This window comes from Physella acuta, unplaced genomic scaffold, assembly GCF_028476545.2.
Source record: "Physella acuta isolate Inbredline_101_S28 unplaced genomic scaffold, ASM2847654v3 ptg001581l, whole genome shotgun sequence".
Lineage (NCBI taxonomy): Eukaryota > Metazoa > Mollusca > Gastropoda > Physidae > Physella > Physella acuta.
In genome coordinates, this window is record NW_026733095.1 from 1 (window position 1) to 16714 (window position 16714).

At 38.3% G+C, this 16714-nt stretch overlaps 1 protein-coding gene across 1 annotated transcript; it reads left to right on the forward strand.

The window, feature by feature from the left end:
• Positions 1–1134: 1134 nt before the first annotated feature.
• On the forward strand, positions 1135–16593 carry LOC131928995 (protein O-mannosyl-transferase TMTC1; the record flags this gene model as incomplete). The annotated part of the gene is given in 15 exon segments (XM_059285181.1): positions 1135–1345; positions 1709–1781; positions 2347–2450; positions 2630–2825; positions 3929–4071; positions 7965–8129; positions 10516–10629; positions 11094–11237; positions 11997–12205; positions 12504–12639; positions 12767–12914; positions 13992–14129; positions 14850–14975; positions 15108–15185; positions 15353–16593. Coding segments are annotated over 15 exon segments (2093 nt in total), but the record flags the coding sequence as incomplete, so codon positions are not given.
• Between the last annotated feature and the right edge of the window lie 121 nt (positions 16594–16714).

The window sequence follows — 16714 nt, forward strand, 5'->3', positions numbered from 1 at the left end:
GCATATGAAGAGATAGTGTGGTCAGCACTATGCCCAGCCGCCTTTACTTTCCCTAACGTGAGTTAGGTACCCATCAGAGTTGGGTGGACTCAGGGACGGTCTACTAACATGAACCCGGATTCGAACTCGAGACTTACGGGTTAGCAGTCCAGCTCTCTACCGCTAGACTACTCCGTCCCATAATTAGTATGTAAAGTTCACTTTTCAAACCCGACGGCCCATGGGGCAAGTGATCTCGAGTTCACTTGTTTCTGTGACATCGGTATAGGGGACGGCGTGTCCTAGTGGTAGAACGCTAGACTGTTTACCCAAAAGAGATTATTAGTTTGTTGTCTCTAAGATTTAATAATGGAAAATGTTAGTCGGTGGACTGGGCTGAATTTGGTAATGGGGGGGGGGGGGGGTCCAAAATGTATTGCATGTATACATTTTTTATTCATATATTTTAAGATTTTAAGAGAGCTCCACTGAGATTTTGCGATATCGAAGATTTTAAACTGAAACTATTTATTTAAACTGTCACGAGCAAACCAACGCAAATTCTGATTTTTGTCATTTTCGGAGACCATTGGGGTAGGGTGGGGTGGGGCTAACACCCCCTAACAGTAGGTAGGATTTGCAAACATGTGTGGGTACGGCTGGTCATTCGCTTATTTAGTACTATTTTAAGCTATGCTATAATCTAATAAATCTATAATATTCGCTGTATCAACATATATCTACCAATAGCAGCAGAGCTGGTGATAATTTGTTATCTAATCTACGGTATCGCTTCTTATCAATAAGGCGATAACTTAAACAACAACATTACAAATGTTTGTTTATACTCTGATGTTGTTAGTTCTGTTGTTTTTTTATATTTGCGTGCGCCAAACTAACTGAATACATTTAGAACTACAACAATTAAAGCCTGATATTTCGGTTGTTTTTCTGTTGTCTTCACAAAGTCAAGCCGCCTATACTTTCCTCAGCAAGCGGGGGGAGCAACCCCCCCCCCCCCCCCCCCCCCCGAAGAGATGCCTGGAAGAAACTCTGGTAGTGAATTGTAGCGTGCTTTGTGCACAGTTTCAGCTGCTCCCCGCCATCACTCGCTCTAACGTCATGTCCATTCCACCAGGTGTGTCACCACAGAACCTTGCCAGGAGACGGCAGAGACTGACCACCACCGTGACGTCAACGACAACATCACCCCCTGCCCCGGGTCCGCGAGGGCCACCCATGTTTGGGCCATGCTGTCGGCCATGCTGTTGGCCGTGGCCGCCATGTTGTGTAAGGAGACTGGGATCACGGTTTTGGGCGTGGTCTTCTGCTATGACGTCATCGTGACGAGAAACGATATCAGAAGGTGTGGTTTCATGTTTATGATTCGTATTGGGGGTTGAGGGGTGGGGGGTTATTATCAAACACTTGTTGAGGTTGTTTAAAAACAGTTACTATCATCAGGGGAGGGGAGAGGGAGGAGAAGACTAAGCAGGGTTTGGGAGGAGGGACGGAGTAAAAGCTCCTGCAACATTTTCTTTAGTTTAGATGTAAGGATAATGTAATACCAGACCTGAAGAACGGCCTGCTAACATGTTTTACGGGAAGTAATTAATTTAAAAAGAATTCTTTTACTCTTTAAAAAAAGAATCTAGTATTTCAACTTTTGAAGGATGATGTCTTTCTAATTTGTATACTTATTCCCCTGCACCCCCCGCCCAACACACAGGGACTTCATGCAAAGAACTTTGTCTGTTAACTCTGTACGATGTGTCAAACGTTGTGTCGTCATCACAATAACGGTGAGTTGCTCCCTCCCTACCTCTCTCCCTCCCTCCCTAACTCCCTCCCTCGACTCAAGCTGTTAGTGTTTTCAAATGGCGGTGTTGTGTTGTGAGTTATTTATTGTACCGGGGGTGGGGCTGTAGGTCATACAATACAAGCTGCGTTGTATGTCATACGTCCAATGGAAGTTGTAGGTCATACAGTACGAGCGGGGTTATACGTCATACCTACAAGCAGAGTTGTAGGTCGTACAGTATACTCGGGGGGGGGGGGGTCCGGAGTAGTAAGTCATACAGTAGGCCTACTTACCCTGCAATTGACTGTTTATTTTTTTTATTCAGACTGACGACACTTCATTTCATTTCCCCTACAACTCGCTCATTCACTTTCTTCCCACTTAATATCGACCATTTATTTCCTCAACCCTAGAATCGACCGTTCACTTTCTTACCCCTGCAATCAACCAAATAATAATATGTCCTGAAAATTGACCATTCATTTTCATACCCCGAAATTCGATCCATTATTTCCTTATCCCCACCATCCATGACCAGTCAAGCGTAAAATTTTGTGTCGTCACAGGTGGTCACGGCTCTGCTAGTGAGGGGGTTGGCCATGAACTTTCAGCAGCCGACCTTCAAACAGGAGGACAACCCGGCGGCTTTCGCTACGTCATTTCTAGCCAGGTGACGTCATTTTAATCACGTCACAGAAAGCTTGAAAACATTTCTTAGATAAATAATTTATTTTAAATTGGTTAAGTATTTCAGTTTGATTTACTTATCTGTATATTTATTATATTTTTAAAATTTATTTCTCACTTTAGTTACTTGTTTACTTATTTATTTGTTGTCTTTTGATACAGGTCATTGACCTTCAACTATCTGTCGTATTTCAATGCGTGGCTGCTACTCAACCCGTCTCTGCTGAGCTACGATTGGTCAGGGACGAGCATTCCCCTGATTGAGTCATGGGCTGATCATCGCAATGTATACACGCTGGCGTTCTACGTGACGTCACTTCTTGTATGCTGCGCATGTCTGAGGACGATGAGTGGCCAGGTAAAGGACGGCTCGAGAGATCTGAGAACACAACCTGCCAACAATTGTTATTGGTGCTGCTGACAGAACAATTTAAAAAAAATATAATTCCCGTTCCCAATACACACTATACACCAGCAAAATCTTGCCCCCCCCCACTCAAGCTTCACTCAAACGTATTAGACCCACCTATTCCATGACCCCTCCCAGTGTTTCTTTCAGACTTTTTTCTCCGTGGGAAATGGGATAGGCGGAAACTGGTAAAAGTATATATTTTCAATAATCCATATCTTCTAGATAAATTCTAATTCTGCCCCCATCTATCCCACGACAGCCCCATCTGAATAAACACTACACCCCTCCCTCCTTTACATTTGTTCATTCTTTATGTTGTTTTAAGATAGACGAAGAGAAGTGTAATTTACTTTAATTTCATGGAATAGGCTAGTTCATGAACATAATTACATATGAAAACCCAACAAAGCAATAAACACAACCGATATTCTCTGTTCTTCTTAACCAGCCACTTCAGATCTATGATTTTTACTAGACAAATGACAGGCTAGACCAGGGGTTCCCAACCCCGTGCCCGCGGGCGCTATGGCGCCCGCCGAACGATTCGTATGTGCCCGCCTCTCACTATTCGACAGAGACATAATTTTTTTCATAAACATTATTGAAAGGTTGAAGGGGATGGAAATTGAAAGTTTGAAGGGGGGGGTGCAAATCGAAAATTTGAGGGGTGGGGGTGCAAATCGAAAGTTTGAGGGTGGGTTGCAAATCGAAAGTTTGAGGGGGGTTGCAAATCGAAAGTTTGAGGGGGGTTGCAAATCGAAAGTTTGAGGGGGGGGGGGTGCAAATCGAAAGTTTGAGGGGGGATGCAAATCGAAAGTTTTGTCCCCGGGTGACGGGAAGGGTCGCTACGCCTCTGGAAAGAGTTTGTCAATTTAAAATAGGTGGTGCCCGCCACCCTACCGATATTTTAGAATGTGCTCTAGAGTAAAAAAAAAAGGTTGGGAACCCCTGGGCTAGAAGTTCCCAACTCCACCAACAATTTAAAATATTTATTTAGACCCTCTAAACACCAACGCCACACTAGTCGATACCTTCTCATATCTCCACAGGAAAACAAAGACAGCACAAGAACCAAAGCGAGGTTGCTGCCTGTTGTTGCCGTGCTGATGATGGTGCTGCCCTACATTCCCGCCTCCAATCTCTTCTTCACTGTTGGCTTTGTCGTGGCCGAGAGAATACTTTACATCCCCAGGTAAAATGATTTGCAATCCCAGGTAAAATTATTTACATCCCCAGGTAAAATTATTTACATCCCCAGGTAAAATTATTTGCAATCCCAGGTAAAATTATTTGCAATCCCAGGTAAAATTATTTGCAATCCCAGGTAAAATTATTTGCAATCCCAGGTAAAATTATTTACATCCCCAGGTAAAATGATTAGCAATCCTAGGAAAAATTATTTACAATCCCAGGGAAAACAAAGTTATTTTTACGTTCCGTTGTAAACTACATAATCTTCACATGCCCGAGAAAAAATTACATAACCTTAACATAGCCGGGAAAACTAAATTACCTTTAAATTTCCCCGGTAACACTAAATTACCTTTAAATTTCCCTAGTAAAACGACCTTACACCTATTTAAACACGGCAGGTAGCGGTGATGGTTTGGTCTACTTTTTAATTACAACCAAGTTGGCTTGGTTCACACTTGAGACAGGTCATCTTGACATGCCGCGTTTTCAAGTACATCACTGCACTAAGTTGACCTGTCTCAAACGTTTACATAAATCCTAGATCTCAGTAACACTACACTAAGGTGACATGTCTCAACAATTTACATAAATCCTAGATCTCAGTAGCACTGCACTAAGGTGACATGTCTCAACAATTTACATAAATCCTAGATCTCAGTAACACTTCACTAAGGTGACATGTCTCAACAATTTACATAAATCCTAGATCTCAGTAACACTGTACTATGTTGACATGTCTCAACAATTTACATAAATCCTAGATCTCAGTAACACTGCACTAAGTTGACCTGTCCCAAACGTTTACATAAATCCTAGATCTCAGTAACATTGCACTAAGTTGACATGTCTCAACAATTTACATAAATCCTAGATATCAGTAACACTGCACTATGGTGACATGTCTCAACAATTTACATAAATCCTAGATCTCAGTAACACTTCACTAAGGTGACATGTCTCAACAATTTACATAAATCCTAGATCTCAGTAACACTGTACTATGTTGACATGTCTCAACAATTTACATAAATCCTAGATCTCAGTAACACTGCACTAAGGTGACATGTCTCAACAATTTACATAAATCCTAGATCTCAGTAACACTTCACTAAGGTGACATGTCTCAACAATTTACATAAATCCTAGATCTCAGTAACACTGTACTATGTTGACATGTCTCAACAATTTACATAAATCCTAGATCTCAGTAACACTGCAGGGGTCGGCGTGGTCGAGTCGGTAAAGCTCATGGTTGCTAAACCGAAAAGTCTCGAGTTCGAACCCCCGGGCAGATGAGGCTCGTTAGCTGGGGACAGCCACTCTTCTAGGAGAGACAACTCCAAAATTAAACAACTGCTGCCTTGTAGTTTGTTCTTGGTTGGACAAAGGCTATGGAAGCAAATCCAAAAAGAAAAGCAGGCTGAAATCGGAGTCAATGGCCTCAATGGCGCATAACCAGTTGACACGTAACGCTTAATTGTGTTGGAGGCGTGGTCGAGTCGGCAAAAAGCTCATGGTTAATAAATTCGAACAGTCTCGAGTTCAAACGCACTGGCAGATAAATCTCGATCCCCTTCAACACTAATAATTAAGAACGAAGAAGAAGAAAGAAGAAGAAGTAACACTGCACTAAGGTGACATGTCTCAACAATTTACATAAATCCTAGATCTCAGTAACATTGCACTCAAACTTTTACATAAAGCCTAGGCCTCGGTATCATTTCGTGGGGATGTAAAAAATATTATGCAATACTCGCGGATATAGTGTGCAAGTCTCTTTGTTATCGATGTACATATTGTGTAAGTCCCGTTGTTATAGATGTACATGTGCAAGTCCCGTTGTTATCGATGTACATGTGCAAGTCCCGTTGTTACAGATATACATGTGCAAGTCCCGTTGTTATCGATGTACATGTGCAAATCCCGTTGTTATAGATGTACATGTGCAAGTCCCGTTGTTACAGATATACATGTGCAAGTTCCGTTGTTATCGATGTACATGTGCAAATCCCGTTGTTATAGATGTACATGTGCAAGTCCCGTTGTTACAGATATACATGTGCAAGTTCCGTTGTTATCGATGTACATGTGCAAATCCCGTTGTTATAGATGTACATGTGCAAGTCCCGTTGTTACAGATATACATGTGCAAGTTCCGTTGTTATCGATGTACATGTGCAAATCCCGTTGTTATCGATGTACATGTGCAAATCCCGTTGTTATCGATGTACATGTGCAAGTTCCGTTGTTATCGATGTACATGTGCAAGTCCCGTTGTTATAGATCTACTTGATCAAGTCTCGCGGTATGGGACCTAATATTATCCCAGCACCCTCGTGTAGGTCTCTAAACACTCCAGGCTGGAGATGGTTTTCGTGTAGGTCTCTAAACACTCCACAAGGCTGGAGATGGTTTTCGTGATCGCTGACCCGTTTCAGATGACCCGCTTTTTTCAACACCGGGTCGCGTCCAACTACCATAATGTCATGTCGGTAGATCTGACGCATATCCCGATGTTGTTGACTGGGGCCATGGTCTGCTGGAGATGTTGTCACTGATACCCCCCCCCCCCCTCCCCACCCTTTCCCACCGCCTCTTCGATGGGGCGCATGTGCGTGTCGACAGGACGAGTAGGCGGGTTTATGAACGTTAATGAATCGTGAACACATTAAAAACTTCCCAGAGGTTCGCGTGGGAGTTGACGACCACCATGGAGTCAGCAGGGTGTTAGACGCTTTAGGTGTAGACTCATGGAGTCATGGGAGTCTAATCTAAGGAAAACGTTTTTTTTTTCTTCCTTTTTTTTCAATGAATCGGTATGTCTAATATCGTCAATGAAGGGAAGAAAAAAAAAGGTGTTTTAGAAAAGTGATGTGCCATAAACAGGGTTTTGTTTAATGAACTTACATTTTTTGTTTTCAATTGGAATAGCCGTACCATTCCATATCAAGCAAAACGGTGGGGTACGACAAAACCAACAGTGCTCTTTTCTAATACACGCTCGGTGGTTTGTAGCTTGGTATACAAAGAGGCGTCACGGATGAGGTGTGGAGGGGGTGTCCGCTTAAGTTGTCGTCTCTATAATATGGGGTAGGGAGAAACAAGAATACCACACGCGTTATGTGTAGCTATGTCTTTGGGAATTCAAATCGTATTCAAGTTTAAGATTGAATTAAGTTTTACAACTGCTGCCTTGTAGTTTGTTCTTGGTTGGAACAAGGCTATGGAAGCTAATCAAAAAAGAAAAGCAGGCTGAAATCGGAGTCAATGGCCTCAATGGCGCATAACCATTTGACACGTATACTTAATTGTGTTGGAGGGGGATCCCTTTCAACACTAAAATTAAGAACGAAGAAGAAGATTATTGGAAACATATTTAGCACTACCAAGTTAGGCGGCAAGGGGAAAGAACCACATCACGTGTACACTGACTGGTGTTTGCGTCCCCTTGCAACTTTTTATGTTTTATCAGCTGAGTTATCTGGGGTTGAGAGGGTTGTTTCCATACAAGTGACAGCAACTATCAAACATTTTCAAAGTTGTTAGATTGAGCCTAGTGTCAACCAGTGCTTAGTCTGTTTATCAACGTATATTCAACACGTCACATCACCCAACACACGGAAAAAGGGACTTAAGGGAGGGGTAGTAGAGGGATCTAAAAGAAAAAAACTTTCGCCATGTTTAATTATTAAAGATTTTTTTTTAAATTATGATCTTCGAAAAGTTTTGATACGGAATAAAACTATATAACATAAAAGAAATAATTTTTTTTAAAATGCCATCAGTGTGGTGTTTGACATAATAAATTTTATCAAAATGCCATCAATGTGACATTTGACAAATATTTTGTCAGATGCCAACAGTCTGACATTTGACATCCACTCTCTGCAGTATTGGCTTCTGTCTGCTGGTCGCCCACGGTCATCAGGTGCTGAGCTCGAGGTTTCCTAAGTTCAAGGTCGCGCTGATGGTCAGCTTTGTTTGTCTTCTGGTCGTCATGGCGACCCGAACCATCCACAGAAACAAAGTCTGGGACTCCAGAAGCTCGTTGTTCAGGTCGGTGTGTTTATCTGTCGTCTGTTAAAGTCTGGGATTCCAGAAGTTGTTGTTCAGGTCTGTGTGTTTGTCTGTCGTCTGTTAAAGTCTGGGACTCCAGAAGTTCGTTGTTCAGGTCGGTGTGTTTATCTGTCGTCTGTTAAAGTCTGGGATTCCAGAAGTTGTTGTTCAGGTCTGTGTGTTTGTCTGCCGTCTGTCTGTCTGATAAAGTCTGGGATTCCAGAAGCTCGTTATTCAGGTCTGTGTGTTTGTCTGTCGTCTGTCTGTTAAAGTCTTTGATTCCAGAAGTTCGTTGTTCAGGTCTGTGTGTTTGTCTGTCGTCTGTCTGTTAAAGTCTGGGACTCCAGAAGCTCGTTATTCAGGTCTGTGTGTTTGTCTGTCGTCTGTCTGTTAAAGTCTTTGATTCCAGAAGTTCTTTGTTCAGGTCTGTGTTTGTCTGTCGTCTGTCTGTTAAAGTCTTTGATCCCTGAAGTTCGTTGTTCAGGTCTGTGTGTTTGTCTGTTGTCTGTCTGTTAAAGTCTGGGACTCCAGAAGTTCGTTGTTCTGTGTGTTTGTCTGTTAAGTAATCCTGTACATTAGCCTGTCTATGTTTTCAGAAATCCCTGTCAATGTGTTCATGTTTGTCTACAACTTCTAGGATTCTACAAATCGTTCTGTAGGTTATGAGTTTTGTTTTCTGTCAGTCAATGTCTGAGAATCTGGTAACCCAATGAATGTGTTTACTTGTGCAACAATCAAAACCCTCATTTATACATAGCTGCGAACAATTAACCTCACGTTAACAATCAGCGCCTTATCATAATTCCCTTCACTATCAACATAAGCTCTGGACTTTGATCTTTATAATTTCTTTTTAGCCTACCTCATCGAAGTACCAACCAGGCGAAATTTCAATAGTCATTTAGGTTAAATTTAAATAAAACTTACGCGTTTTATTTCCCTGTATTCAGTGTTTCTTTCAGAACTTTTTTCCTCTTGGGGGGTGGGGGCACTTGGAATTTTTGGGTCGGTGGACTAAATTATTCGAGGGGGGGGGGGGCAGACATTCGTAAAAGTATATATTTTCTATATAACTTATAATTCGTTCTTGGGGGGGGGGGGGGGGTGGACTAAATGAAACTGCCTGTATTTAGATCTAGCTATTTTAAAGCTAAATCTTGTTGCGTGGCTTATCTTAGTTTAACCTGAATGACAGGCAACACAATGGCCGGGTCAATCTATCCCCGCCACAGTTCTAACTCTCCACTTGAGGTTTCAGGGGAAAAATAGAGTCAAAGAATTAAATTATTTGCTTAAATCCCTGCCCTGCTCCTACACGATAAATTTGTCGCTGAAGCAAACTTATACGGCGTGGGTGTGTGCTAGACAGATCAACAATGGGCTTATTTGATTTGCCTAGATTGTTCGCTATTTAAAAGTACTTAGCAAATGTTTGAAAAATCGGAGTCGTTTTGTAAGGGAACAAATCAAACAAAGATAGATTTTTGTTTCATAATTTATGCTAAAATTTCAAGCACATTTGCTGTGCGAAAGTGGTATAACTGGTGGGGATGGGGGTGAAGGGAGGTAAATAATATTGTGTGGCTATGGCGCTTAGATAAATAACATGTTTTTAGAAGGGGGTGGGGGAGGGAGGGTCGAGGTCATCTGTAGCCTAAATGACATCAAGCTACAGCTCAAGATACGTCACAAAGCTTCATCTTATTCTAAACTAATATGAAATTGTTTTTCATCATTAAACAAAATAATACAAGATGTGTACTAAGTCATAGTTCTTAAGCCGACCCTTAACTCACGAATTTGTCTTCACGGGGCATTAGAAAGTTTACCGGGTGGGGGGGGGGGGGATTTTGGTTATATATTTTCTTATCAACTTGTTTTCTGTTTCGTAGTGGGCGGGGGGGGGGGGGGGGGTACGCAGAGTTTCTTTCAGGCATCTCTTCGAAGAAAGTCTACCACCTCCCCGACAGTGTCCGCCCCCCGCGATAGACTTTTACCGGGGAGGGCGGACACTGTTAAAAGTATATATTTCCTATATAAATTCCATTTCGTTCGTTGGGGGGGGGGGGGAAGGGGCACTGTTAAAAGTATATATTTCCTATATAAATTCCATTTCGTTCGTTGGGGGGGGGGGGGAGGGGGCGGTAGGCTTTTTCGGGGGGGGGGGAGGGGCACTGTTAAAAGTATATATTTCCTTTATAAATTCCATTTCGTTCGGGGGAGGGGGGGGCGGTAGACTTTTTCGGGGGTTGTTTTCAGTAATTCAAGGTTAGATTTAATATTCATTAAGTCTACAACATATTTCGTTGCTGTGTTTTGTGTGTCTATGATGAAGAAACTAATACTGATAATAATTTTTACACCTGTGTGTTTGTGTTGTCCATAGGTCAGGGGTCAAGGATTTGCCAGAAAATGGGAAGGTTCACTACAACATGGCCAACTTGTTGAGGGACGAAGGGGACATCAAAATGGCGGAGGTCCATTACCGTCTGGCTATCAAGTGAGTTCAAAGACTGCATTCAACAGAATGTTGTCATTGTAAATGGGACTTAAAGTGTTGAGGGGGGGGGGGGCGCACAGGGTGATACCATTTTAGGGGTGACACGAAATCAATAAATGGTAAAATTTGCTGCATTAACAATTTATAGTCCAGCAAAATAATAAAATTATTGGGAAGAGGGGTGACACCAAGCCAAAAATTCAAAATTATTGGAGGGGGGGGGACTCCCTCATTTACCGCACAGGATGACACCTGACCTATTGACGCCACTGACTGAAATAAATAACCTCTAGCAAAAAAGATTTGAAGTTTCCTTACTTAAACTACTATAACATAAAAAACATTGTTTGGATTTATTTGGAGTGAAACATCAATTTAGTCTGATATCATGAGTACCTTTGATACATATCATTGAAACATTATTATCTGATACAAGGACTACTTTAGCCCCACCTATATTGCAGGTACAATCCCAACCATGCAAGCTACCACCTTAATCTGGGGGCGGTGCTAGCTAACAGCACAGAGTCAAAAATGTGCTACCTGGAGGCCTTAAGGCTAAAACCTAACCACAAAGGTGCAATGGTTAACCTTGGTGGTTTAATGCTGTAAGTACATTAGCATGCATGAAACATGTGGTTCATAAAATAAATACAACTTTCAGATGAGGGACAGCAATTCCTCTAGGAGAGACAACTCCAAAATCAAACAACTGCTGCCTTGTAGTTTGTTCTTGTTTGGACGAAGGCTATGGAGCAAATCCAAAAATAAAAGCAGGCTGAATTTGAAGTCAACAGCCTAAAATAACACTAAAATTAAGAAAGCAGAAAAAGAAAGAAGAGTATTTTTCACACAGATCTCAACCAATGGAATATTGCAATAAAATTAAAAATTCTTTAGAGTTTTAGGATTAGAAAAAGGGTTAGAAATGGGATAGGTTAGTATTGCTGTGGCAAGTAATTTAAGTTGAAGCCTAATACAAGTAACTTTTTAAGAGTATCTTACCACTGAAATCACCAGTAAAGTCTTTAGAAAACACTTTCAATGCAGTTGAAATAAAGTAAGTTTTTATTAACACTCAACAATGTTAAAGTTAAATGATCATCAGAAAGCAAAAAGTTCATTAATATGTTGAGTTTTAATAAGAAAAAGAAATATTTTATTAGAATTTATAAACTTCTGTAGAATATTTTTCTGCACAAGAACTTGATAAACTGATATGTTCAAATAAAATGTTTATATTGGATAAGTAAACTATTGTTTTTATGCATTTAATGAGCTGGATATCACCAGCTCCATAAAAATATGCCAACATTATATGAATTTAGAGGCTACACAAAGTAAACCTGGGGTCTCTCATCTTACAGAGAGGAAGGCAACCTGGCTGGTCTGAACCTAGTGGAGCGTGCCCTTGACCTTGACCCCAACTACCTTGAAGGGCTGCTCACCCTGGGTAAATACCACCTGTTGCAGGAGGATTACCACCCAGCTGAGGGCTACATCACGCAAGCTTTGAGCAACCAGCCTGACAGCATTGATGGACATTACTATCATGGGCTTTACTTGCATAGAAAAGGTTTACATCAGCTCTTATAAGTAACAGAAAAAGTTACTTAATCTTAAAATACCTTAGACCCTACTTGGTTAAAAAAAAGGATGCATAATCCATAATCTGATATCAGGAGTTTCCTTTCATGAAATAAACAAAACAAAGTTGAAATTACACAAAATATTTTAACAAAATGATAAAAATGTGCACAAACATCTTTTTTCTATAAAAATTTTGACAAAATTCACTGTTTATATACATTTTTTCAAAGGATTTACTTAAATCACTGTATATTTTATATACTGTTTATATTTTTTTAATCCAGGAGATCTCGACAGAGCTTTGCTTGAATACAAGTATGTTTTAACCAACAAACCAAAAAATATCTTAGCAATGCAAAGCATGGCTAAACTGTGTATACAATTAGGCAATTTTTCAGAAGCCGTCAGCCTGCTCAACAAGTAAGTTTTCGCTTTTATGCCAGATTTTAACCAACAATTTTAAAATTCTACATTTTACTAAAATTTTTTAAATGTTTTCTTGTTTATTCTTATTACAGTATTGTTTAAGTATTATTGTTTATTTAAGGGCCATTCAGCTCCAAAGAAATTGCAGTGAGTGTTTTAGCCTGCTTGGCAGCGTCTACTCCAAGACAGGGCAGGGTAAAGATGCAGTGTTGACCTATAAGCTGGCCACACAGATGTCACCCAATAACACCAAAGTGCAGCTCAAATATGTAAGTGTTCCTACATTCAGAGTTTTCCTCCATGTTTTTTTCTGTCCAGCACTGAGTTACCTCCCCACACAACAAAATAATTAAAATAAAAACACTATAAAAGACATATTTGAAAAATGATAAAAGAACAGTACACTTTTCAACACATATCTATAATTTTATATTATTAAAAAACAGATATACAAGTATCTTCTCATTTCTGTTTATTTATGAATTAATAAAAGAAATACATATTTTTTCATATTTGTATAAAATTTTAAAATCATAAAAAAAATAAACCGGTAGTGATCTCCCCTAAACTTTCTCGAATATTCTTATATAAAACAACAGGGGGTGGTAACTGGGGATATAGTTATGATTTTTAATCCATTTTAAATACTTAAACTTTTAAAAATAGAATAGAATCTCATAAAAAAAACATTGCGCACCAAGCAAACGCCGAATAAAAACGCGTATAATAGTGCGCAATATTATTAGTACTTTAAAAATTTACATTAGTTTTTTGAGAAATCGGAAGTAGCGTAAATTACTACTTCCAGTCAACGGAAATTACTCAAAATTTAACAGAAGGTAGAGAATTAGATCTTTTACTTACATGTGAAATTTCATTTATCTATCTGAAATAGTACTCAAGTTATAGGCTTTTGAAAAATTCAAAGTAGGAAAAGTACCACTTCCGGTTATCGGAAATCGCTCAAAAGTTGATACGGATCTACGATTTTGATAAAATACTTATATATGAAATTTCATCAACCTAGCTGTAACGGTACTCAAGTTATCGTGTTTACACACGGACAGACAGACAGACAGACAGACACACACACACACAGACATACGGACAAGATTGCAAAATTATTTTTTTCCGTATCAGTGAGGTGTAAAACGTCGAGATTTGTAAAAATCTCGATTTTTTTTTTTTGCACGATTACAATACTTTCTCTATACTACGTATATACGAGAAAGTAATTATAAAACACATGGACAATATCTTCTTATTATATCTGTATACTTATTTATTTATTGTATATTTATCTTTATGTATTTATGAGATTAAAAAATGTAAACATTTTTTATCAGATCCAGTCCCTAAAAGAAAACAACCAGAGTGAACAAGCCTGGGCTCACCTTATCTTTCTCATGGACAAGGTCCCCAATGATCTGACCGTGGTTTGGTTTGCATTTAACTTTTCTATGGAGCAGCGAAGATTGGACAGTGTAAGTTTTCAACAGTAAGAATTTAATGTAATTTATCAACAATAAATGTTCAAATTGTTATGCACAATATAAGTTTTCAATAGTAAGGATTTCATGTAACTTATCAACAATAGATGTTTAATTTATCAATGTAAAAGGCTCATAGATGTAATTTGTGTTATATATTTATATTTCTAAAAAGTGATAGGATTTTTATGTCTGATATGGGAATAGTTATGCAGGTAGTGTTGAATTAACCATTTTCAAACAACAAGGCTCATCAAATGATCTTGTAATAATATTTTCAATTTTTGCTTTGATTAATATAGAAATGCCTATTCTTTTTTTTTTAAAGTATATATTTCACTTTGATCTACTTAATGAAGGGAAATGATTACACAAAGTTAACTCACTGTATATGTATTGAAATATTTATTTTGAATGTTGGCATTATCCAATATGCTCAGCTATTTCATGGACCAGATTGAAGCTAAGGGGAAATAATCAGAATAAGCTTTTGAAGTAACAAATTAAAGGGATGGGAAGGTTTATGTCTCTTTGTGCTTATCTTGTAACTTGAAATTAGATTTTAAATTAATTTGCTATTTTAGAACTAAACATGTCGCCTATATTTATTAACAATGTGCAGCACATATACATTAAAACACATAAACAGAGATGATAGCCAAAAAATGCATAAAGAATTACCCACATTTATTCGATGTGTTTAACTTAACACAGGCAGCTCAGTTCATACAAGGTGCCTTAGAAATAGCTGAGAAGACAGAGGACAAAGCTTTGAAACAATTGTACAAAGATCAAGCGGAGATATTTAGATTAAAGCAAGATTATGATAATGCACTAAAGGTATTTTATTTCAATATCACTACAAAACTTAATAATTCATTATCACAGTATTTTAGCTTATCATGCCCCCACTGTATTATACTTTATTTGTGCCAATAAATATATCCCTACAATTTTTCTTTTTTTTTTTAGTTTTATGAAAAGTCTTTAGAAAAAGATCCAGATTATGTGGAGGCACGAAATGGCGCTGGCGCTTTGTATCACATAAAGGTAACGCTAAAACCCAGTTCTAATGACATGTTTTTGACATTCTTTTATCCTTTGTGTTGAAGTGATTCTGACTTGTTTTGAAAATCATATCAGTTCTTTTATAGTTACTAAATTAATCAACAATAAAATAAATAATTTCTTTTTGTTAAATATACTTTTTTATTTAGGGAAATTATCAAAAAGCTGAAGAATATTACCTTCAAGTTCTGAAGGTTGAACCAAATAACAAACTGGCTAAAGTTAATCTTCAAAAACTAAGATCTTTATACAGATGAGGAGTAGAAGATACAAAAAGTATCACAGCCCAACAAGAAGGGATTAAAAATGGTCACAGAAAAAGTGGTGTATGCCAATGAAAGGACTGGTGATAGAAAAGTGGTGCACAGGTCTAGGTAGTGACTCATCATCCTCTTTTCCTTTTTGTGCGCAAGACTTATGGGGCCATCACAGAAAGCTGCAAGACACATGGGCCACCACAGAAAGCTCTCTCCACTTTTGTTAGTCACCGGCAATTTTCCTGGCAGTCCCCCATGAAAGAGGTAGAAACTGGTTACTGAAAAAAGATTCCTATTCAGCCACATGATGCTGGTCAAAACAAGGCTCTACCATTTTACAGTGGTATTCAGGAAACTCGGACATGTCACTCTATGTAGGTCAGTTTAGATGTTTTTTCTGCACTCATTCATAATAAGTGTTAGAAATGCTACATCACACAACTTCTTCGTTCTTAATTTTAGTGTTGGAAGGGATCCCCTCCAACACAATGAAGTATATGTGTCAACTGGGAATCTCCTCTCATCACATAACGAAAATCAGTATTTATGCACAAGCTAGTTCTGCCCGAGATATATTTATTCATATAAAAAAAATAGTTGTCAGGATAACTCCGCTAATTCCTGGTTTTACATTTAACTTTATTGTTTTCTTTAATAATATGTTGGGTTTTTCACTACAAATAAATGTGCAATATTTACTTTTTAATCAGTGGTATTATGTTCATTTAAAATAAAGTTTAGAATTTTAGACCACCTAAAGTTCTATTGTTTCAACAGCTATTTTTTAAATTTTAATATGTCTTGTATTTGTATATGTAAGTTTGTCATGTATTAATAACAATACATGTGCCTTAAATATACATTAAGATACAAATCAATTTTTTTAATTATTCGAGAATACCAGAATGAGTGTTATTTCTAGATATAAATATTAATCACTACAAAAACAATAGTGTTTAAACTACATTTTAGAAACTCAATACCATTAAATTATGAGGTCAGCAATAATAGACCTTTAATTAAAGATTTACGATGAATTTGCTTTTACTTAAGCATACAACATGAATTAGTATAATTAATAGAATAGAAATATAATTTATTAAAAGAGTTATTATTCTCTTCTTAATTATGTTTATGTACTTCTACATTTTCTTTTTTTTAAACTAAGTATATATCAACATTTCACCTAACTACATTTTGAATGTTAAGAAACATCATTTAATCTGTTATTCCTGTTGCTATTAAATCAACAAC